At 36.1% G+C, this 26,185-nt stretch overlaps 1 protein-coding gene across 1 annotated transcript in view; it reads left to right on the top strand.

Annotated features, from left to right (window-relative positions):
- The window catches only part of Ubl3 (ubiquitin like 3), a 65,747-nt gene that overhangs the window by 30,955 nt on the left and 8,607 nt on the right, over positions 1-26,185 (top strand). The window contains exon 2 of the mRNA XM_074043620.1: positions 22,929-23,037. Coding sequence (XP_073899721.1) covers positions 22,929-23,037 — 109 coding nt within the window. The remainder of the gene's footprint in view (positions 1-22,928; positions 23,038-26,185) is intronic.

Genomic DNA, 26,185 nt, shown 5'->3' on the forward strand with positions numbered 1-26,185 from the left:
CCTGACTTCAAACTATATTACAAAGCAATAACAATAAAAACAGCATGGTATTGGCACAAAAACAGACATGAAGACCAGTGGAACAGAACAGAGGACCCAGATATGAAGCCAGACAACTATAACCAACTTGTCTTTGACAAAGGAGCTAAAACTATACGATGGAGAAATAGCAGCCTCTTCAACAAAAACTTCTGGGAAAACTGGTTAGCAGTCTGCAAAAAACTGAAACTAGATCCATGTATATCACCCTATACCAAGATTAACTCAAAATGGATCAAGGATCTTAATATCAGACCACAAACTCTTAAGTTGATACAGGAAAGAGTAGGAAATACTCTGGAGTTAGTAGGTATAGGCAAGAACTTTCTCAACGGAACCCCAGCAGCACAACAACTAAGAGATAGCATAGATAAATGGGACCTCATAAAACTAAAAAGCTTCTGTTCATCAAAAGAAATGGTCTCTAAACTGAAGAGAACACCCACAGAGTGGGAGAAAATATTTGCCAGCTACATATCAGACGAAGGACTGATAACCAGAATATATAGGGAACTTAAAAAACTAAATTCTCCCAAAACTAATGAACCAATAAAGAAATGGGCAAGTGAACTAAACAGAACTTTCTCAAAAGAAGAAATTCAAATGGCCAAAAAACACATGAAAAAATGCTCACCATCTCTAGCAATAAAGGAAATGCAAATTAAAACCACGCTAAGATTCCACCTCACCCCTGTTAGAATAGCCATCATCAGCAACACCACCAACAACAGGTGTTGGCGAGGATGCGGGGAAAAAGGAACCCTCTTACACTGTTGGTGGGAATGTAAACTAGTACAACCACTCTGGAAAAAAATTTGGAGGCTACTCAAAAAGCTAGACATTGAGCTACCATTTGATCCAGCAATACCACTCTTGGGGATATACCCAAAAGACTGTGACACAGGTTACTCCAGAGGCACCTGCACACCCATGTTTATTGCGGCACTATTCACAATAGCCAAGTTATGGAAACAGCCAAGATGCCCCAGCACTGACGAATGGATTAAGAAAATGTGGTATCTATACACAATGGAATTTTATGCAGCCATGAAGAAGAACGAAATGTTATCATTCGCTGGTAAATGGATGGAATTGGAGAACATCATTCTGAGTGAGGTTATCCTGGCCCAAAAGACCAAAAATCGTATGTTCTCCCTCATATGTGGACATTAGATCAAGGGCAAACACAACAATGGGGATTGGACTTTGAGCACATGATAAAAGCGAGAGCACACAAGGGAGGGGTGAGGATAGGTAAGACACCTAAAAAAATTAGCTAGCATTTGTTGCCCTTAACGCAGAGAAACTAAAGCAGATACCTTAAAAGCAACTGAGGCCAATAGGAAAAGGGGACCAGGAACTAGAGAAAAGGTGAGATCAAAAAGAATTAACCTAGAAGGTAACACACACGCACAGGAAATTGATTTGAGTCAACTCCTTGTATAACTATCCTTATCCCAACCAGCAAAAACCCTTGTTCCTTTCTATTATAGCTTATACTCTCTCTACAACAAAATTAGAAATAAGGGCAAAATAGTTTCTGCTGGGTATTGAGGGGGGAGAAGAGGGAGGGGACAGAGTGGGTGGTAAGGGAGGGGGTGGGGCCGGGGGGGAGAAATGACCCAAGCCTTGTATGCACATATGAATAATAAAAAAAAAAGATTAGTCTGTACACATTCCTCAATGTGGTACCTTTCAACTCTGTCTGAAGGTAGCGCTCATGTCTTTTTTTTTTCTTTCCGCACCCTCCCTCTCCCCCCAACCCCCTCAATACCCAGCAGAAACTATTTTGCCCTTATCTCTAATTTTGTTGACGAGAGAGTATAGGCAATAATAGGAAGGAACAAGTGTTCCCTGGTTGAGATAAGGATAGCTATACAGGGAGTTGACTCACATTAATTTCCTGTACATGTGTGTTGCCTTTAAGGTTAATTCTTTTTGATCCAACCTTTTCTCTAGATCCTGGTCACCTTTTCCTATTGGCCTCAGTTGCTTTTAAGGTATCTGCTTTAGTTTCTCTGCAGTACTTTTTTTCCTCTTATGCTTTGCTTCTGTGGATGTTTTCCCCTCCCAACTTTTATTTATTTCATAAACTTTTTTTTTTAATCAAAATAGACAAGCTACTTTTTTCATGTGGTAGGCAAATACTCTACCCCTGAGCTTATACCCCCAACCAGCCACATTCAATTTTTAATGAAAATTTCAGTTTTAGCATTCTCCTTAGTAGCAGATGAGTGTGATATAGCTCTAGACATTTCATTCATGAAAATAAAACACATCTTCCCCTCCCCTCCACACACACTGAATTAGTCACTGAATTTTATGTTCAGATTTTAAAAATGTTTCTACTTCAGTAATACCATGTGATCTCCCATTCAAATTGAAGTCTTCATGTTGACTTGCTCATTTGGTTGAAATTTAAGCTGTATTTGGTTAACAGGTTCAGGTTGGTTGCCTGCTGACTCCTCTCCAAGGTTACATTTCTAACACAAGCTTATACACTAAAGAAAAAACTAAAAGGATGTAGTTTTTAAACACTGAAAATATGTAACAATCGTCTTTTTAGTATTGAGTCTTGGGTTTCTGTTCAGCAATTATTGTGTGGAATTTTTCCTAAGTCTCAGTGTGCCCTCTGAAAGAGTATCACTTATTTCAATACCCTATGTGTTGTTTAGGGTGATGTTGCTTCAACAGTTTGACAGACTGGCACATAACATCACACCAGAAGTTTGACTTGACTTTTCACATGCATATTTTTCCATATTTTATAATTTTTTATGGCTGCATAATATTTCACAAGTTGATATGCTATATAGTTTTTTACTTTGCCATTTTTATATGTTAAACTCATTTGTAGGTTCCTTTTGTTTGTTAGAATTTAAGAAGAAAACATTTTTGTATGTCTTTTTTTTTCTAAGTTTCCATTGAATTAATTTCTAAGAATGGGGTCTGTCATTTAAAGAGAGAGGGTACAAGCCAGATGTGGTGGTGCAGGCCTGCAATTCCAGCATGTGGGAGGCTAAGACATAAGGATCTATAGTTCAAGATCAGCCTGGGTACATAGCAAGACCTTGTCTAACAGAAAGGGAGAAAAGGAGAGGGAGAGAAGGTTGTTTACAGCTAATGATGCTGATGAATGACTTGCCAAAAGGATTCACCCTGTCTAAACTCACCTTTTCCTGAAATCTGCCTACTAGGCCATCACAGTTCATTCATTCATTCAGCTTAAGGTGAGAAGGGGAAACAAGAAGCAGAAATTTAAACCTACTAGTCTTACTACATTGTTGGTATCTCTTGTCATATATTCAATAGAGGAAGAAGATGTCAAACCTAGTATATTTCAAAATCTATTTTGAAATTATATATGAAATCCAATGATTTCTTGATTTGAATTGACCCTAGGATATTTGCAGAAGTACAACTCTTATATAATTGTAAATATAAAAATGAAAGGTAACTATTCAGCAATTGGGTTTTAAAACACTCTGCTGAAACCTTACCCTCTTCCTCCCACCCCCTGGTCAGTTTAAGAAATTGGGGATTCTGCTATTGCATAAAATGTTTCCATTTTTTAGACTTTTTATTTTTCAGTGTCTGCAATTGTAGCAAACTTTATTCTTTGAGATTTGGACTTACTTTGAAAGCAACAAAAATCATTCAAAACATTTTGGAGTAAAATGGTGATTAAAAACTGCATATACTATTCTAGGCTTAAAAGAAAAAAACAATTGTTATTTGTAAAATAATAAGGCATGGTTTGTATCTGGTTACTATATGGAAAAGAGGCAATGGAGCATAAAAGAGGAGAGTTGTCCTCAGCTGGGTCTGAAAATAATTCTAAAATGTATGATTTGACTTTTTGCCCTTTCCTTGGCAGCACTGTGTATAACTGGCCCAGGGGACTCCTGTGTGTCAAAAGTTCTGGTTTTGTTATAGACTCATGATTTTATAGTCTTTGTATATGGAAACAAAGAAAATATATGACAGTGTAATGAGGTTAGATCCCATGAAGACATTTTTACTTAGCCAAATAATGTCATAAGTCATAGTTTCAAGTGGCTTAAGATACCCTTTTTTGAAATTAGTCTGTTGCCCTAGCTTTCTCTGTGAATGTGGTCTTTGATGTTCAACTAATTAAAGAGCTTAGCCTATTGAGTCCTTAACCAAGGCAATTTTTCCACCTTTGGAGACACTTAGCAATATCTGGCAGCATATTTCTGTTGCCATGACTTTGGTGAGGTGGGTTGGGAGTTGGGAGTGAAATACCACTGGCATCCAGTTAGAGGACAGGAGGGGTGGTCGTGTACATCCTATGATGCATGAAACGACCACCACAATGAAGAGCTATTTAATCTAAAATATTAGTCATGGTGAGATGAAGAAGCCCTTTCTTAGTCTAAGATCTTGGGTTCGGGAATAGAGCTGAAGTATTCCACTTTGGCAAGATGTTTAACTTCAGTGAAGTATAACTTTCCTCGTGTGGAAAATAAGGATAGTACCTACTTTGTATAATTATACTTAGTGCAATTTTTGACACATGGTGATCAGTCAATAGATACTATCTTTCCTATTTTTTTTTTTTTTACCACCAAGCATGTCAAAAATTACTAGAATGATAAACTTTGGTAAAGTACTAAGATTGGGGTGAGTACTAAGATAATTTCCATCTTTTGATAAATAATACATATCCTTTGCATAATAGCTGTGATGCAGCAAGGCCAGTTAGGAGTTTTTGTGTTTCACATATTTTCTAATCAGGCTACCTTATTCACACTGAAATTATCAAAATAATAATTTAAATACTTTGACTGTGTGGGGTGATTGCAGACATTTAGAGGCTTGACCCTCTTTGAACCAGGAACTGTCAGTAAGCATGTGGACGGTAGTCCTCTTTTTAGGATTGGTTATCTCTGCCACAGTTGCTGTGTCTTGTTAGCGACCTTGTTCTGTGCATGTGTTTTCTCCTTCTGTCTAATAGCCCCCTGATGATTTTATTGACGCACTTCAGGGAGGATGATCAGCTGGTTCAGTGTCTGCACCATGCCTTCATGAAGGACATTTAATATGCTACCACAGATAACCACTCTCAAAAAAAACGCTGATGGTAAAGAAGAAAAACAGAAGGAAGCAATGACAGGAGGAGTTGAAGGCATTGTGATTCCGCCCTTGAGGAGTTTACAGTCTAGTTGAAATTTAACTTACATACATTTAATTAATACTCAGGATTTATAGGCCTAAATATACAACGAACTTCATATATAAGGTAGGAAGTGATTGAGCAAGGTCAGGAAAAGGACAAATCCACAATAGCCATTTTCTTGAAGCTCATTACTCCTCACATATAAATCCAAGATTAGCAACAGGATAAAGACTTAGAATTTACATGAAATGTTCATATTTATTTTTTGTTGTTTGCAATAGTCATAGAAGGTAAATTAACAGTTATGTAAAGAGCCTCCCAAGTGTATGTGGGTCATGTATGAAAGGTCAGTTAAATTCAGCAACTAAAAATGTTGAGACTGTAAAATTATATTGGAGAATGTCAGTATGGAATTAAAAATGTTCTGCCTCCATCAGCTCTCCTGACCAGTGGAAGTAAATGTATTGGGAGACCTGACAGAGGATGAGGGGGATTCACCGGTAGTCAGGTTAGGAGGAAAATATTCCGTACTGACATTAAATTCTTTGAATTCTAGGAGTCTCTCTATACTCCTCAAACCACATTGCACTTACCAACTAAGCCTGTTTCTTTGACTGTAAGCATCACCTCTCTTTCACAAGGTAGCAGAGTACCTAGCACATCATTTTCTTTCTCTTCTTTTCTGCCCTAAAGAAATGTAGTTTTGATGTGGGAGCAGAAAACAAAGATAACCAAAGCGACAGGAAACAAGTATTAAAATATGGTGAATAATTAAAATACAAGTGTGGGGGGGCAGTGGCTCACATCTGTAATCCTATCTACTGGGGAGGCTGAGATTGGGAGGATCAAGGTTTGAGGGCAGCCTGGCAAAAAGTTCACGAGACCCTCATCTCCAAAATAACCCAGCAAAATGGGTTGAGGTGTGTCTCAAGCAGTAGGGTACTTGCTTTGCAAGCATGAAGCCCAGAGTTCAAGCCCCAGTACCACCCAAAAAAATACATATATTAGGAATGTTTTTCTTTATAATTTGTACAATGAAGTCAAATTTCTATAAAGCATTTCTACTAATCATTTGCAAGTAATTAACTTAGAACTACATTAACTACTTATTCCATGGCACTGTACTTGATATGTCACTGGTTAAAGAAAAGAGTCATTTTAATAAACCATGTTCTCTTTGTATGACACGTTCTTCCTCATCTAATGTTTTCCCCTAAAGTTTCCCTGTAATTTCTCTAGATCTAGAATTTGAAACCTTTGAGGAATAGCAGCTGAATTCAAAACAATGCCTAGTAAAGGTTAACAGAATCCACAAATAATACCTTATACTACAATAGCCTAACCTGTTGTGATCAGAATTCAGACCAAGTTTTGAGACATAGCCAAGATTAAACCATTTAATATTTTTTTTTCTTTTATTATTCATATGTGCATGCAAGGCTTGGGTCACTTCTCCCCCCTGCTCCCACCCCCTCCCTTACCATTCACTCCAACCCCTCCCTCTCCCCCCCACCCCCTCAATACCCAGCAGTAACTATTTAGCCCTTATTTCTAATTTTGTTGTAGAGAGAGTATAAGCTAAAATAGGAAGGAACAGGGGTTTTTGCTGGTTGAGATAAGGATAGCTATACAGGGCATTGACTCACATTGATTTCCTGTGCGTGGGTGTTACCTTCTAGGTTAATTCTGTTTGATCTAACCTTTTCTCTAGTTCCTGGTCCCCTTTTCCTATTGGCCTCAGTTGCTTTTAAGGTATCTGCTTTAGTTTCTCTGCGTTAAGGGCAACAAATGCTAGCTAGTTTTTTAGGTGTCTTACCTATCCTCACCCCTCCCTTGTGTGCTCTCGCTTTTATCATGTGCTCAAAGTCCAATCCCATTGTTGTGTTTGCCCTTGATCTAATGTCCACATATGAGGGAGAACATACGATTTTTGGTCTTTTGGGCCAGGATAACCTCACTCAGAATGATGTTCTCCAATTCCATCCATTTACCAGCGAATGATAACATTTCGTTCTTCTTCATGGCTGCATAAAATTCCATTGTGTATAGATACCACAATTTCTTAATCCATTCGTCAGTGCTGGGGCATCTTGGCTGTTTCCATAACTTGGCTATTGTGAATAGTGCCGCAATAAACATGGGTGTGCAGGTGCCTCTGGAGTAACCTGTGTCACAATCTTTTGGGTATATCCCCAAGAGTGGTATTGCTGGATCAAATGGTAGCTCAATGTCTAGCTTTTTGAGTAGCCTCCAAATTTTTTTCCAGAGTGGTTGTACTAGTTTACATTCCCACCAACAGTGTAAGAGGGTTCCTTTTTCCCCGCATCCTCGCCAACACCTGTTGTTGGTGGTGTTGCTGATGATGGCTATTCTAACAGGGGTGAGGTGGAATCTTAGTGTGGTTTTAATTTGCATTTCCTTTATTGCTAGAGATGGTGAGCATTTTTTCATGTGTTTTTTGGCCATTTGAATTTCTTCTTTTGAGAAAGTTCTGTTTAGTTCACTTGCCCATTTCTTTATTGGTTCATTAGTTTTGGGAGAATTTAGTTTTTTAAGTTCCCTATATATTCTGGTTATCAGTCCTTCGTCTGATATGTAGCTGGCAAATATTTTCTCCCACTCTGTGGGTGTTCTCTTCAGTTTAGAGACCATTTCTTTTGATGAACAGAAGCTTTTTAGTTTTATGAGGTCCCATTTATCTATGCTATCTCTTAGTTGTTGTGCTGCTGGGGTTCCGTTGAGAAAGTTCTTGCCTATACCTACTAACTCCAGAGTATTTCCTACTCTTTCCTGTATCAACTTTAGAGTTTGTGGTCTGATATTAAGATCCTTGATCCATTTTGAGTTAATCTTGGTATAGGGTGATATACATGGATCTAGTTTCAGTTTTTTGCAGACTGCTAACCAGTTTTCCCAGAAGTTTTTGTTGAAGAGGCTGCTATTTCTCCATCGTATAGTTTTAGCTCCTTTGTCAAAGACAAGTTGGTTATAGTTGTCTGGCTTCATATCTGGGTCCTCTGTTCTGTTCCACTGGTCTTCATGTCTGTTTTTGTGCCAGTACCATGCTGTTTTTATTGCTACTGCTTTGTAATATAGTTTGAAGTCAGGTATTGTGATACCTCCAGCATTGTTCTTTTGACTGAGTATTGCCTTGGGTATTCGTGTCTTCCTGTGTTTCCATATAAATTTCACGTAAACCATTTATTATTTTATCATCTAAAAGAATTGAAGCCCCCAAAGATAAGACGTATATGAAGAGATACATAGTCTAGCAAGTTCTTGTGTAGTTTTATGGGAAGAAATTTATGCATCTTAAGATTCAAATAATACCAAATCAAATCAATGATGTAGCCACCTGAGTAAGGGTTATAGGTTTCTTTGAGGCAACAGAAAAATTAGGTGATGCATACATTAATAATAAATAACTGTATTCTGGATTCAGAGTCACTGTATATAGTTATTCTAGATTGTCTCCTTGAAGGCAGGGGTACCATTCTTATGAAAGAGATCTTTGGTTACTTTGAAACTTTTCTCATATTTTTATTATAAGTTTCTATCTGAAAAGATGCATGATTTGTTTTGATAACTTTCTGGCAGATAACACTCAAGTGCCTTGTCTGAGGTAGGGAAGACATGATTTAGGTTCATGGCAGGCTGTCTTTCAAAGGGAGTTTTGGTAAAATGACTATGAAGGAGGAAGTAGGCTTAGCCTGCAGATTTGATTGCAGGCAGGAGTCCATCCTGTCCCACCAAAGTCTCTTGTGTCCTGAAGAAACCTTAGCAACTAAGAAACTGATCCTAGAGCGTTCATGGGAAAGTTGTCCAAAATGGAGATAATGGAGTTGTTTTTATTAGATCTATTTTTATTCCCTGGAAAATTATGAATGCTTGGTAATTCCAATTAAAAAAAAAACTTCATAATGGAAAGTTTCAAACATTTATAAAAGTAGAAAAGATATCCTTTTGTTTTTTGGTGGTGCTGGGGTTTGAACTCAGGGCTTTATACTTGAGAGGCAGGTGCTTTACAGCTTAAGCCACACTACAATCTGAAAAGATGTTCTAATGGACCGCTTTGTCCTTATCACCAAGCATCAGCAATTAAGAACATATACCATTCTTATTATACCTTTTTACCGCCATCTTCTCCCATTAATTGTTTTTAATTCCATACTTTAAAACAAATTCCAGCTATCTTATTTCACCTTAAATTCTCAAATATGAATCTCTAACAAGTAAAAATATTTACAGCCACTTCTTTGTTATCACAGTAACAAGAATCAGCTGCATATAGGGTTAGACTTGCTGAATTACAAGGTAATTGATTAACATTTAAGGACCTACAAAACAGTTTTCTAGAGTGTTGAACCACTTTACATTCCCATCAGCAATATTTGAGGATTAGTTTCACCACATCTTTGCTAACTCTTGTTATTGCCAGTCTTATTTATTACAGCCATCGTAGTGGGTTTGAGATGTTACTAATAACTAAAAATGCTGAACTTTTCTTCAGTGTACCTGCAATTTAAAATATATACTTGAATATTGATTTTGCTTGTAATTTTTAAGAAAAAGGCTTATATTTTCAGTGTTGTATTTACTAGAATCTAAGATTTACCATTTTTTATAAATTTAGTTTCTTAGATTTATAAGAATTATTGGATAATTGGGAAGATTTACCATCAGATAGTTGAAATATCTGAACAGGAAATAGAATCTATTTAATTTATAATTGCAGTTTAAAATATAAGTACAGTTTTTTGTCAGTATTGGGGAATTTGGTTCCAGGACCTCCACAGATACCAAAGTCTGCTAATGAGTTCTTTATATAAAGTGGCAGTGTTGTAAGTAACCTAGTACATCCTCTGTATGCTTTAAATCATTTCTAGATTACTTGTAAGATCTAATGCAGTATAAGTACTATGTAAATAGCTGATATACTTTATTATTTGGGGAATGATGACAAGGAAAGATTGTACAGGTACAGGTTTTTTGTTGTTTTTCCTGAATGTTTTTGATCCACAGTTGGTTCAGTTAAAAGATGTGTTACTCCTACAGAAGGTCAGTTAATGAATCAAAATGATAAATGATATATTTCACAGATTTATAAACTGTGAATAAAAACTTAAAGCTAACTTTAAAAACTAGGTAGGACTAACTTTGAAGTTTGGAATTTTCATAAGTCAAATTTTAATTGAAAAAAACCAAAATGGAAGTAAACTAGTAAATGTAGTATTTTCTCTGCCCAAAAGCCACTCTTGGCACAAAACAACCTCCAATGGCTCCATACCTCCAAACCTTACATCTCTAGCCTTGTAGTAGATGGCTTAATTTTTATCATCTAATTATTTCTGTTAGATTAACTCTAACATGCTTCTCTTTTTGCAGTGGCTCTTTAAACTTTGTCTTCTCTTCCATACCATTGGAAGTTTTGGCTTGTTAGAGATCTTCATGTTTTAGTTTGACTTGTTCTTAGACAGTTGAATTGAAGCAGTTTTGGGTAGGTATTTACTTATAAGAAGCGCAATTTCAAGTAATGCCAGTATAATTCATAAGAAATTACACACCATTTTTAGAGAGATTTGATTACTCTGAATCCAAGGCAGCAGGAGATATTGTCCCTAACTTGAGGCTCATATAGTGTAATCACAGCCTCATATGTTTATTGCTGTTACTCTTGGGAAATTTCCAGCTGACCTGGTCATTTCCACCTTGGCTAGAGGGCAAGTTGCTTCTTTCACATCCTGTTCACACACAAAGTGGCCCGGTTATCCAGAATGATGGTTGGCCTCAGTTGTCTGCAAGTTATGGGGTCAAGAGGTAGTCCATACTTCACCCATGGTCCTCTAGTCAAAGATCCTTTTCCCTCTCATTTGGGAACTCTGTCTCTTCACTCTTTCTCTTTAGTTTTCATTATAGAAAGTTTCAAGATCTTGTAAAAGTAGAGAAGATATTCTAATGGACCCATATCTATGGTTCTCTTCTTTATTTCCCTTCTTTGAAGCCATCTGCTGCTATTTATTTTGCTTTTTGTATCATAATAAGTGTTTTTATTACTGGATTTCTATTTAGTAGCAACTATAGTTTATAGGCATTCAGGCTTAAAAAAATGTAATATTCTGAAGTTTTCACCGCAGTGACTAGCACTAATGATTACACTAATTACCATTGTTAGCTTAGAAAGTATGCATTGATGCAGAATTTTATGCTATATTTTACCGTTAATTGTATTCAGTATTACATAGTGATATTGGTGCATTCATCACTTTCACTTGTCTCTTTCTCTGCTTGTTATGCAAGGCTTTCCTGCTGAATAATTTGTTATACCAATTTTAAGTAAGTCGATAAATTGTTAGAGTTTTAAATTTTAATTAATAATAATTAATAAAACACCATTGTATTCAAGTCAGAATTCATAAGTATTCCAGAGATACTCATTTATAAATGGAAGCCTCAATATTAAGAGCACATGAGGTCATGGCTATCTGGGGCACCACTCAGTGACAGTATCACTAGTCACAGGTTGATGCAAATTGTCTGTGCAAACTGAATAGGACTGCAAAGGACAAGCAGCATAAAACAATCCTTTTCTTCATAAGCAGACAGAGTGTCTTCTTGAACAGGAGAGCTTGCTATCACTTTTCAGCAATAAGTTAACTGACAAACACATTGTCAAGAATAGGAAAATTTTTCTTTTTCCCTCTTCAGGGTAAGTTTATTATCACTGTGGTCTGTTTCTGAGCTTGTATTCTATGATGGTTGAGTGTGGAAAATATTATCACCTAACTACACAACAGTAAAAATATTAGAAAACTTTTTTTCTTGGTAATTGTTGGTAGATCCACTTCCTTGTTATATATAAAGTACCTGTTACATTGCTGAAATATTATAGGAATGTTGACTGTAACCTATCTGGCATACTCTTGTACATTATTCATTCATCGTTATACTAAACACGTACTTTTTCAGGCACTGTGACTGGGGCTAAATGTATAAATTAATTTAAAATACATTCTTCCTTGTTTTGATCTAAAAGGAGGATTTAATTGAGAAAGTACAACAAAGCATCTTGTCTCCAGAATCTTTCATTAGCCACACATATAATAAATCATGCTTGGTTCTATGGGAATGAAATTTTTAAGATTGATTTTTCTACCCTCAAGGATCATTAGAGAGTTAAGATACATAAACTATCTTGCTTCAAAACTGGTGTCATATTGTAGGCTGATCTTATAATTTATTGCCTAAATTGAGGTATCAGCTGGTAAAAGCAGAATGTGTTGATAACAATAGTGATGCAATAAACATAAATGAGAATTGTCTAGGACAAGTGTGTGTAAGGTTACCACTGATTGAATATTCCAGTGACTGGGTAGAAATTCTGAGGAAGTGTGCCTTGATTGGTTACTAGGCTTCACACTGCTCAATAGGCTTAGAACTGCCCAAGCATGATCAGGAAGTCATCCTGGTGATTTCTTGCCAGAAGGGAATTCATGATGAATACATTAGTTTGACTGGAATAGAAATTTGGGTAGAGGAAATAGTTGTTGAATTAAAGGGTTCGTATTGTGATTTTAGAGTTACTTTGCCTGGTTGTCCTGGTTTGTCAATATCTGCAAAGTAGAGATAGACATTTCTAGTTTACAGGGTGTATGATGTTAGCCATGTACTTTGTGCACAGTGCTGTGCAGCACTTAACAAATGATCAGTACACTTTAGCATGGTAGAGAAACACTGACAAAAAAATCTTCAACTTTTGAAAGTGGCCACGTGCAGGATGGTTTGGGCTGAGACATTGGCAGCAGACAGAATTTAATTTGGAGACTGGATGATGAGGGAAAGGGTGGGAGCAAATGATGACTCTAAGCTTTTATGTCTACATGCCTGGGTAGACCAGGAGAATTCATCAGAAATGAGTAAGTCAGGAAAGATACCTGTTATTTAGAAAAATATAAGTGCAATTTTAAACATCAGTTTTTGAAGGGACAGCAAAATACCTAATTGGAAATGATCATCTGGCAGTTGGAGAATTTAAAGTGGTGGCTCCATGGATAATTAACCATGTGTCGCTTTGCAACAGAAACGTTCTAAGAAGTACATCTTTAGGCAATTCTGTCATGTGTACTTGCAGAAATCTATACACCTGTATATGGATGTGTGTGTGTACACCATATGATATTACCCTGTTTGTCCTAGGGCCATGATAAACAAGGCAATACAGATTAAATCAAGCACAAGAGAAAATGATGCAATTAAGAGATGCAGAAGCATGAAATGTATGGAGGTGTATGAGGGACTGCCAGTGTAATACTGTGTACTGTTCACAGTAAACTTTTTTGGTGCTGGGCATTAAACACAGGGAGCGCTCCACCACTGATCTATAGTACGAACTGTTAAACATTTTTTTATACAAGTATAAATAGTACATTCTAAATAATGATAAAAATGTATGGTAAATATATAAACCAGTAACTTAGTCATTTAAGATCATTATCAAGTATTATGTACTGTACATAATTGTATATGCTGTACTTGTTTATGACTGGCAGTGTAGCAGGCTTGTTTTCACCAGCGTCACCACAAACACATTAGTAATTTAATGCATCATACTACAAGTGTGCTATGAAGTTTTATGATAGCTGTGATGTCAGTAGGTGGTAAGAATTTTTCAGCTCCATTAATATGGGACTGCCTTCTATATGCGGTATATTATTGGATAAATCATTGTTACAGAGTGCATGATGGTTCCAAATACATGGATTATCTTTTCAACACGCTGTTAAGAAAATATGGAGGAAACAGTTTTGACTTTGTGCCATGGCTGTTGGCTAGGAAAGAAGATAATTTTAATCTGTGCCTTTACCCTACGAAAAGGAAAAATAATGGTTCTTATTATAGATGACTGTTAAAAGACCCTCCCAGCATTAATACCATGGGATTAGCATTAAACAAAAAGGGCATGTTTTTAGAAATATAACAATTCTGTTATGTATAATAAAAATAATACACACAAGGCACATAAACATTCAGTAATGATCAAGTCATTCTGTCAGTTACACTTGTACTTGAAAGTCATTTTGACATACTCCAGCACAATAGGTCTAAGCATACCATTTTATAATTACAGTTACTTCAACCTTTTTCTCTTTTGACACTGGGTCTCTCTATGTAACTGGCCTAAAACTGACTATGTACCCAGGCTGGTTTGAACTCGTAATCCTGCCTCAGCCTCCTAAATGCTGGGATTGCAGGCATGTACTACTATGCTGCACTTATTTCAGTTTAATAAAAATGCCATACTATGCTATAAAACTGATGGCTTATAAGACAAAAATTGTTTTCACATCAATATATCATGCCCCACAATTTAAAAATCAGTAAAGAAACTTGAATTTCGTGACCTATTTGTCCTCCACTGCTTCCTGAGGTAGTTGAATGCCTTATAGCAAGCATAAAGTACACAGTGATTGTATTTTGATCATTTTTGTGTTTTCTGTAGCATCCAGCCTTGTGCCTTAATATACATTCGTGTATTCAGTCTTTTGAAGTGCCAGTTGAAGTAGAGCAGTTTTGAACACTCTGGTCTCCTTCCCCCCTTGGAGATTTTCTCATAAGTTTTACAGTGAAGAATCTTGCTGAATTTTTAAAATATATTAAACCTAAATTGTGGCAAAAATACACATAATATAAAATTTATCATGTTAACCATTTTTAAAAATGTGCACTTTGGTTAAATTCTTTCTTAATGTTTTACACCCATCACCACCCTCATCTCCAGGGCTCCTTTCATCTTGGTGAAACCTTACATTTACTAATTTATGTATTAGTCACCCTTCATTCTCACCCCCTGAGGCCCTGATGCCCACAGTAGTTGAGAATAGTATCTACTCCTCACAGGTTCCATGGCGTGAAGAAATGTGCAATCTGTTTTCCATTTGTGTGTAACAGGTTGTGAAGGGTATGTTGTCTCTGAAGTTATCTGGATCGTAAAAGAATAGTAAGCCCATCGGAAGTGGCTGTGTGGAAAAGACAGGAATCAAATATTTACAGTGATTTAAGTTGAGAAGGTGTTTGGGGATTGCACTGAAGTATAGCTAGGAGGGAAACTTGGATCTCTCTTTTTTTTTTTTTTTGCAGTACTGGGGTTTGAACTCAGGGCCTTGTACTTGCTAGGCAGGTGCTCTACTACTCAGGCCATGCCCCAGCCCTTTTTGCTTTACTTATTTTTTAATAGGGTCTCACTTTTACGCCTTAGACCACCTAGAGGCTATCCTCCTATGTGTACCTCCTGCACAACACCATACCCAGTTTTCATGGGTTGAGATTGGATCTCAAAGTTTTTGCCTGAGTTGTTCTTGAACCATGATCCTCCCAATCTTCGCCTCCCAAGGCTAATATTTCAGGCTGGGCCACTGCACCCAGCAAACCTGGGTTCTTTATTGTGCCTTGCCACTAACTACTTAGCCTCACAGGGCCTGCCTTTTCTGATCTTTGCCTATTTATGACCTGGATGAATTCTGAGACTCCTTTCAGCATTAAAAGTTATTGTGGGTTGAAAGATTGAGGAATGTTGTGAAAGACATGGAATGTAAAGTAGTGCTGAGAATTTGATAATAGCAAAAAATGGGCAGGAGGAAGAGAGTCTTGGAATCAACACAGCAAAGCGACAAGCGCCTGCCTCAGAGAGGATATTGTGGAGGGCTCCAGTAAAGGTACTAAACCAGACAAATACAAGTGTAGACATCTAGAAGATTCATTCTTTGTCATACCTGGATTTATTGGTTTAGCTAGGTGACTAGGGAGAAGAGAAAGTACTAGATAGTGGGTGTTGAAATATGACCCATGCTAGACTATCCAAAACAGATAATATATCTAAGGAAAGTTTCTTGTACCTAGTCGACAATCAGTTAGTAGTGTGTGTTTCTCTATGATTTCAGGCTGTCTTAGCAAAACAACAAACAAAAACTTCTGCCATCACATTTCTGCTTGGCAGGAGGAGGACACAGGAAAGAGAATTGTCATATCCCTGAAACATATGAAAAGATATTATGAGTATCAGACAAATGTACTTTCCCTTCCCCAGGATCCTCTCTATTGCTTTGCCTTTGCCAGCTGCCTTTCTCCTATCTTTACTGGTTGGTTGACAGGAACAGTTGTCTTGAATGAACACTTGTTCTTCCTTTAGTGAGCCATGAGACCTAAAAACCTTCTTTAGAACAAAGGTTTCCCAAGACACAAACACAGTGTCCCAAAGAGGATGCTTTGGTTTCATTCAAATTTGTTATTTGGTTAACAGGATGTATAGGAAATTAGACTGCTGTCATCGTATATTGAAATCAAGTTAAAGCAGCTAGTTTTAAAGGGATATCCCATAGTCAGGTTACATATTACTGTAGTCAGTTATAAATGCTTTATAAATTATAGGATTTAGAACTTAAAAAAAAATTACAGTTTTAAGAATAATTTGCAAGAATTCCCAAAAAGTATATATTGCACGTCTTCACATAGAATTATCAGTTTCTCTAGCTTATTTTAAAGCAAATACACATTATAAAATAACTTATAGAACATTTTGTAGTATTGTTATGAGGTTTACAAAACTGATGATTTATGAGGATACATAAATTGTGATATTGGCTAGTCACTTACTATGTGTCAGATATGAAATGCTTAGTAATTTCTGATTCTACAATGGACTTATAAAACCCCCAGTATTTCTTTGATGAAAAAAAATCAGTCTACATAGAGAGCAAGTAGAGGCTAATTCACTCTTACTGCTAATTCATCTTGATGACTGAAGATACCTGTGGTGGAGAATGGGGATGGTGAGAATGGTGGAGATGATGCTGGAGAGTGGGCAGAGCCATGGAGACCTTGGTAAATAATTTGTTGAGCCTGCCTGGTGAGATAGGTAAGTACTAGTGCCTCTAAAACCATTCCCACAATTCTAAAATAGGGGTAGAAATACCTGCTAGAGATGGGCTAGCTGGAGTAACTAAATTAGTACCTGAAATATGTATAGTAAGCCATTCAGTAAATAGCAAGTGGTCATTTTTACTTTTTTATTCACTGTACCATTCCCTGCTCTGGACTCTGAGACCTACAGGTGCTTCCTTTGTTTTATTTTTAAAATTCATTCTGCAAATATTTATTAAGCTCTTAAATTTTATATTGTAGCTACCACTCCTTCCCATACTTTTGTGTTCATATACCTCTCATAGCTTCAAGGTTATTAAATCTTTTGTAATCCAGGCACCAAACATAGTGTGTTTCAGAAAATATTTGAATAAGTAAATGAATGAAAGTATATTTTACCACTGCAAAGTTACTTGAATAATTTTTATTTATTTATTTATGCTTTTTTAGTCTCTCACCATGTAGTTTAGACTGGCCTCAGGCTCATTGTGTGTTCCAGGCTGGCCTGGAATTCCCAGTCCTCCTGCATATCTGAGATTACAGATGTGCACTATCATGCCCGGCTAATAACTTCTATTTTAAAACAATCTTACATAGAAAAAGTGAACTCATTTATCTTCTCCCTCATTCTTTATGTTAGTCAAAATATGGCATTTACAAATTCATAACCCTAGAAAAAGAAAATATGCCCATCTATTTTCAGATTCATACATTCTTTTAGTACAAGTCTCTGATGGGTTTATATCTTTTTTTTTTTCAGACTAAGTAGCTATTTTAACACAGTGTTATCTTTTAAAAGTACCATCTTCAAATGGAAATAAGAAAAATAACCAGAAGCAGACACATATTAAATACTGTCTAAGTCTTTAGGAAGCAGAGTACTTGACTTTAAAAAAAAAAAAAAAGCAAAAACAAACTTTTTGTTTTGTTGTTTTTGAGACAGAGTGTTGACATGTATCCCAGGCTGGCCTCATTTGCTTGATCCTCCTGCCTTAGCCTCCCTAGTGCTGGAATTGCAGACATGTGCCATCACTCCCAGCTTAAAATTTTTTATTTGGGAATAATTATAAATTCATGTGCAGTAGTAAGAAATTATACAAAGAAATCCCACATACTCTTCAACCAGTTTTCCCTAATGGTAACATCTTATATAATCACAGTATAACAACAGGAAACTAACATTTGATAAAACCCATAGACTTTGCCCAGATTTGCCCAGTTTCATAAGAACTTTGTGTGTGTGTGTGTTTATTTCTATGTGGCTTTATCACAGCCAGATACAGAACAGTTCCATCACAAAAAGACCCCTCTTGCCACCTTTTATAGATAAAGTAGTTCCTTTTCCTTCCCCTTTCTAACACCTGGCCACCACAGTCCATTCTCCATCACTATAATTTTGTCATTTCAAGAGTGTTTTAAGTGAAATCATACAGTGCTTAACATTTTGGAATTGGCTTTTTTTCACTCAGCATAAGTCCCTTGGGCTAACTTGAAGGCTTTTTAAAAGTGATTTGCAAAGAAGGTCCAGCACCTTTCCCACTGGTCATTTGCTGGTCATTGTCATTCAGCAAAGAAGGCAAACATAAGCAATAAGCACTACAAAGGCTAATGGGTGTCTAGTGATAGTTTTTCATAAGGAAAATTCACAGTGAAGTAGACAACCCCAGTAACTATTCTCTCCATCTCTCAGAGAAGACCGGTCCAGTTGGTTCTATCTTCCATTCTCCTTTCCCTCCCCTCATTTTTTCCATCCAATTTAAAATAACTCATTGTGTGAAATAAGTTCTAGATGAGATTTCCTTAAATTGATAAAATCCAACAAATAGAAATGGCAGTTTGAAAACTTTTTAAAATTTGAAATTACATGTATTGAAGATTTCTTGTTCTGTTGTATATATTGCAAGACATTATCATGGCAGTTTCACTTCACTAATAGTCTTGTTTTGATTTGTTCTGCCTCAAAAGTAGTTATTAAATACATAATTCATTTGGATATCTAAATACCATCTCCTGGGAGTTTTATTACATAATAGCTCCATCTCTTATCAGGACATTCTGAGTCCTGATTAGCAGTTTTCATTTTAGACAGGAAAATACAAGAAAACCTGTCACACGTTAAACTACAAAGACACATCTTGCAGGGCATGGTGGTGCAGCCTGTAATCCCAATGCTCAGGTATTAGAGGTCAGCCTTGGCTACACATTGAGAGCCTGTCTTAAAAAACCAAGGGCTGGGGATGTAGCTCTGGTGGTGTGCTTGCCTAGCATGTGTAGCATGTGAAAGGCCCTGCATTCTCCAGCATTGCAAAGGAAAAAAAAAAAAATTAGTGTTGTGTGGAAGATTTCAATCCTGCCCAAGCAGATTTTTTCAAAGGTATTTTATAGATTGGGTTACCTTAGCTTCCAATCTTAGTAAATATTAGTTAATACGTGCATCCTATTGTAAAAAGAACTAGCTTGTGTTTCTAGATGTTGTCATACATGTACTGAAAGAAATACAGTTGACATTGTTTTATCTTGAATAAGATCTTGAATAAGCCTGGAAAGATTCTTACTGTAATATAGGGCCAATTAACTATTGATCACCCTGCATATTCAGGTGTTTATCTGGGTTATAGCTTTCAAAATTTCTTCTAAAGGAAATTATAGGAATTCAGTATTTTCCTCCATTGACAGTACTGGCTGCATACTAGGCAGATTCACACTTCTAATGTAGGAGGAAGTTTTGCTTCATAGATAGATGCATAGGACCAAGTCAAGACCAAGCTATTAATATAATATATCAATATAAATATCATATCAATAACTCAGTCATTATCATCATTTGGAAACTAGGCACCAAGTATATATGGGGTAGCTCAGAATTAATTTTACTTTTCAAAATGCCTTCCTAAATGATAGCATTTAGATTAATGTGGCATGTTGCTGACAATAGAGATCCAGAGCCCAACAAATTAAATATTGAGGTGCTATGTTTGAACTACCCCCATTGTCCACAGGACTACCAGGAAATTATTTACTCCCATTCTACGTACTACACTGTTCATTTGATACAGTACCCAGAATACTGAAGCCTGTGTTTGAATCTTGCATCCTAAAACCAAAGAAACCCAAATATCAGTCAACAAATGTTTGTTTGTTTTGGTGCTGGAGAAAGGGGAAAGGAGAGGACGGGAGGAGATGAAAGAGAACATTTCCTGTTATAAAACCATAGTCCTATAAATTGCAGCTCTACCACCTTAGGACCTCAGTTAACTTTAATTACCTTCTGAAGACCATCTCCAAATGTAGTCACTTTGGAGGTTAGTTCTTTCACCATAGGGATTTTGGGAGAACACAAGTCATCACAGCTGGATGTGCCTTCTTTGGTTTCCTCAGTACTGCTTAATAACCAGCTTCCTTTCATTTATACATTGTGGACATCTTTCCATATCAGTCATACACATCTGCATTTCATATCCTTTAACAGCTCTCATTGATGTCTATGGTAGAGACACACTTATTTTTCTATTTCCATTGGCATCAGGGAAAATCAAAAGTATGCTTTGGTGTTGCTTTTACAGAATCTGAAGACTGAATCTTTTTCATTTGTTATTTTTTAGTATAATTTGAATAAAAAGTTCAGTGGAGATTAATTTTAAACTTAAAAAAATTATTCCAAGGGATAAATCACATCATTTACATAGTTCTTAGGAAATGTGAATTATATTTTTTTCTAGTTAAACACTTGTGACTGAATGATTATAAGAAATATAATTTCTTGGGCATTAATGACTGAGGGGCTTTATGCAGTTGTTTGGAGACATAAGAAAAAGTTCAGAGCATATTAAGTATTTACTATTCATATGTAAAGAGACAACCCTGGATAGTAATATATCTCAGAAGTAAAATTCACATTGTGTTGCACAGATGTTAGTTGACTTGCTTGAAGATTACTTATTACTGATTTTCTACAGGAAATAAATAAGGTGGTGCTTTTTTGCAGTTTAATAATTCTTACAGACTGCTACTTGAGCTTTTTCAAATGGAACACAAAGTTTCTAGATAATATGGACAAGTTTCCGATATCTGAAGTGGTTGGGACCAGAAGAATTTCAGATTTTGAAGTTTTTCAGGTTTTGGAATCTTTGCATAGTCTTAAATGTTAAACATTTCTAATGCAAAAAGGCAAAATCTGAAATATGCTGAAAAAGTTGGGGATTTCAGATTTCCATTTTTGTATTAAAGATACTCAATCTGTGCTTCTTTACAACTGTGTCATTTCATCAGTTCTTTTCCTGTATAAATATATGTATATAAAATGTTTGTTTTGGCACTGGGGTTTGAACTCAGGGCCTTACCCTTGCTAGGCAGGTGCTCTAAAACTTGAGCCACTCTGCCAGTCCTTTTCTGTTATGGTTTTTTTAAATATAGGATCTTCTGAACTATTTGCCAGGGGCTGGCTTCAAACCACAAATCCTCCTGATCTCTGCCTGCTGAATAGCTGGGATTACAGGCATTAGCCACTGGCCCCCAGCAAGAAAGATGTTTAATGTGATGTGTGTTATTTAGGGAGATAATGAAAGCATCTCCCTTGTGATATGCATAGAACATATCTATAAAAGGATGAGTTTCCTGCCCATCCTGCTCAATATAGATGGGCACCACCACCTCTGCCCCCACTGTGTGTCACTCAGTCCTCTCTCCAGGTTCCTTCATTCACACTGCTGGAGTATGGTGCCTGGCTCTTACTGGATATGTTGAAAAGGCTTTCACCTGAAATAGAGTTGTTGGTTTTTTTTTTTTCTTTTATCCTTTAAAAAAAAAAACTTTTGATGTGTACATACAGTTAGAATATAGGTTCTAATATGGAATCTGATTCTGTTCCATCTAATACAGAATCCAGGTACATTCTGAATTGTTTGTACATATGCATGTTCAAGAGGAGATATTTTGCAATTTTTGACCTGGTGAGGCACCAGGAGTGGCACCACCATAACTATGGTTGAGATGATGAGCAGTGACTGGGATCTTGGTGGTGTTACAGGTACCACTGTGCTCCTTATAGACTCTCACATCCTAAAGATTTTCTGGTGTGTATAATAAGAAAAAAATGTATAATAGTAACTGAAGTGGACAGCTAGGGTAACCTGGAACAGTTGGCACAATTCAAATTGGTACAGTGGCATTCTTTATATATGGAAGCTAAGTTAGATTGCCTCCTCCTGATGCTCAGATCTGGAGAAGACCCAACTTTTAGTGAGGTCTTTTTGACTCTTAACAGGCACAGAACTATAGAAAGACAGGCTTGTATTTCTTTGACTTGTAGGGAAATGAACAGATACAGTGATTTTTAAAATAGCATTAAGTTAATATGGTAGATAAAAATTTTGAAGTGGACATCTGGAAAATATGCTTAGAATGGTATAAACAAATATATTTTGACATAGAAATGTCCATCCAGTGGATCCCAAACTTTTTCCTATTTAGTGGTAAGTCCTGCAGAGACAACACTATTAGTTTTTGTGTAGAAAAATGTGTATTTTTCTATAAGAATAACCTACAGAAGTTCATTTCTGGACATCATTGTAGTTAAAAGTATAATTAAGTTTGGCTTCTTTTGTTCATTTATTATGACAAAATATATCTGCCACATATATGTTAAATAGGAAATAAAGTCATACCAAATTCCTGTTTCTTTTTTTAAACTTAATAGAATTTAAGTAAATAAAAACCACACAGTGGCACTAGCAATAATTAGTATTATTCAAATGAAAAGCCTATGTAAGTCATCTCTTACTTCTTTACTTCAAAATTTTCAAAATTTATGTTAAGAAAGTCATCGTCTTCTTTTCAGATCAATTTGCGCCTCATCTTGGTGAGTGGAAAAACAAAAGAGTTCCTGTTTTCTCCTAATGATTCTGCTTCTGACATTGCAAAGCACGTGTATGACAATTGGCCAATGGGTGAGTGATGTTGTCCTCTCAAGGATGAACAGTGTTAATTCTTTATGCCATGTCTTGTTTCACAAGCATTTTGGAAAAGCTATAAATATATAAAGTGAAAATGAATAAAAATGGTACAAGACCAGACTTAAAATGGATCACCGTATCCTTCCTAGATTTTGCCCTTATCAATAAACCTATTTAAGGGCTGGTGGAGTGGCTCAAGAGGTAGAGTGCTTGTCTAGCAAGCATGAGGCCCTGAGTTCAAACCCCAGTACCAACAAAAAAAGAGTTATATAATAAACCTATTTATACCAAAACACAAAAGGGGAAAAAAAGCTATCTTTAGCAGATTATAATGTATTTTCTATGCATAGTCTATTTAAAATTAAGTTTGAAACAAAGCTTATTTCTAATTTATGTCACTTCATGTGTTGCTTGAACAAGATCAAAAGAGGGTGAAGTTCGTTTATGCTGTGACTTTTCAAGCTAATATCCATAATGAGTAACTTTGGAGAATGTGCACAGTACTTCTTCCTTTCTCTGCTTCTTTCCTGTCTAATAAGATTCTGCCTTGCCTCCTGAAGTGAAGAGTTGTGCTCTTCCTTTAAACTTCCCCAAGTGTCCTCATGATCCTTTGTACAGCAGGCAACATAGGGATAACACTGATTCAGCCTATTTTTTTTTTTTTTTAGCTCCAGTACAGGGCCTCATGCATGCCAGGCAAGTGCTCTACCATTAAGGTTTTTACATTTTACATTGCCAATCCCTTTTTACATTTTATTTTGAGATAGGATCTCACTATATTGCCCACGCTGACCTTAAACTTGTGATCCTCCTGCCTCAGCCTCCCCAGTGGCTGGTTTTATAGTGATTTGCCACCACTCCCAGATATTTTGTTAGCAGAAACAATTTGAACTTTTAAAGGACAAGACTTGTCAACAAAGAACTTAGTGAACTCATTTGATCAGTGTTTTCTTGACTTTAAAAGTGTAGGTGAGCTTTTTTAGAGGAAGAAAATTCTTACAGACTTTTAGTCTATAAGTCTGTAATTTAGTACTGACTTAAATTATCTTTATTATAATATGTATTTTAAAATGTAGACACATAGAGCCAGTTAAAATTCTTTATCCTTATTAACTCATAAAAACCATAACACTAAAATGGATCTATAAAGAAAATGCAAATACAACTCTAAAGCTAATAATATTCAAAGTAACACCATTCATGTGCCAGATGATAGCTTTTTGCTCAAGCCCAGTGACCACTGACACAGCGATACTGTTGAGTGCAGCATGTCTGCATTACCGCACGGTACATGATGACCCAGTTGTCTGCCGTCTTGCCACAAAACCTTTGTTCATACACTGTACCAGATTGTCATTCAGTCTTCTCTCAGAAATAATAACATCATTTATGTGTTAAGTCAGCTTCTGTTCTTTTTCATTAACTCCTTGACAGCTAATGGAGTACTGACTGCTTGCCCCCAGTACAATTATAACCTAATGCATGAACAGGCACTAACATTCCAAAGTTACACTTGGTCATCAAGTGACTATTGGAATCATCTACAGACCTCTTGCAGATGATCATTAAAATGAAAACAGTTCGCAAACTTAAAGAGGACTTTGAGACTGGAAGAACGTGTCTGTATGGATTTGTAGGCCTGAGTTTAAGAACCACTGATTTGTACAAATACTTTAAATCATTCCAGCTTTCTTCTCACTGGTAACCAAGGGACTAGTACCTAATTCAAGAAGAAACTGAAGCTAAGAAGGAATTTCAGAAAAGCTTGGGTATTTTAAAAATACTGGATTTTTTTTTATAGGTAGGTAGGGTAGGTAACTAGTAGTATAAAAAACATTTTTAAGTACCTAAGAGTGATATTGCGCTACATATGATACAGAAGGCTATTTTTATGGATTTGAGGGTGGGAGATAGTTTCTGGTACATGAATCTTATAGACAGGGTAACACAAGACAAAAAGGATTAATCCCTCTTAGATTTACTATATTTGAGCAATATTATAACGAGGTAAAAGAAATGCTTTTACTTTCATAATTATTTGACTTAGACGTTGAAATTAGTTTTCATTCCTAAAAATATCTTGATTAATGATAAGCAGAGGTAAAGTGTAGACCTGTGTCATTAAATACTATCCCAAATGAACAAACCATCTACCAGTGTTGAAAGTTGAACATACCATTTGGATGGGACTTACTTTCAGGAAGAGTTTTTAATTCCTAGTCTTTCCTCAGTTTGTCAGATCTACTCAGCAGTTATAAATGCTACTGAAAATAAAAAATACTTTATATAAAAATTGAGTTAAATTTTAGGTTTATACTATTATCTTGTAATATACTAAAGTTCAGTAAATGTGAATATTTATTGATGCTAAAACAAAAATATAGTAAATATTAGATCAACAAAAGAAAATACTTTGTGTATAAAGAACTTTTGGAAGGAATTAGTTTTCTTTAGCATACCCTTATGTGGTTTCTACCTGCTAATATGTAGAATGATCACACAGACGATATTGGGTATACTTATTACATGCTAATACGTGGAGTTTCTCTCTTAAGCTTTGTTCTATAGGTACCTTTAAATTTTAGATCCTTGGAAAGAGAAAAGGGGATAGCATATTGAGTAAATGAAATACACAGAAATCATGAGACTCTATAAGATAAAATATGTGACTTCAAGTTTTTGCATCTTGAAGAAGTTCTTTAAATATTTTTAGAATACTCGCCCTTTTTCTGTATGACTTAAACAATTACTGTCATTTGTCCTTATATATGGAACACTTAAATCTTGATAAAAATATCCTATTAAACAACTTGAGAAGTGATGAAGTCAAAGTAATTATACTGAAGCATTATTGGCTCATTTGCTCTTTCTTTGAGAAGAGGAGGGACCTGGAAGCAGTAGAATCAGAGGGCAACAGAGGCACACTGGGAGGAGAGAAGGGGAGGGAAAAAAGGCATGGGCCAGGGAACTGATAACAGGTTTATTTCTCCTCCAGACATTTCTGCTGTGCCCAAGTCACTGACAAGTAGTCATTGTATCAAATTCATATTCACTGGTTTTGTTTGTTTTTTGTTTTTGTAGTATTAGGGTTTGAACTCAGGGCTTTGTACTTGCTAGGCAAGTGTTCTAATGCTTGAACCAT

Source organism: Castor canadensis, chromosome 10, assembly GCF_047511655.1.
Source record: "Castor canadensis chromosome 10, mCasCan1.hap1v2, whole genome shotgun sequence".
Taxonomy (NCBI): Eukaryota; Metazoa; Chordata; class Mammalia; order Rodentia; family Castoridae; genus Castor; species Castor canadensis.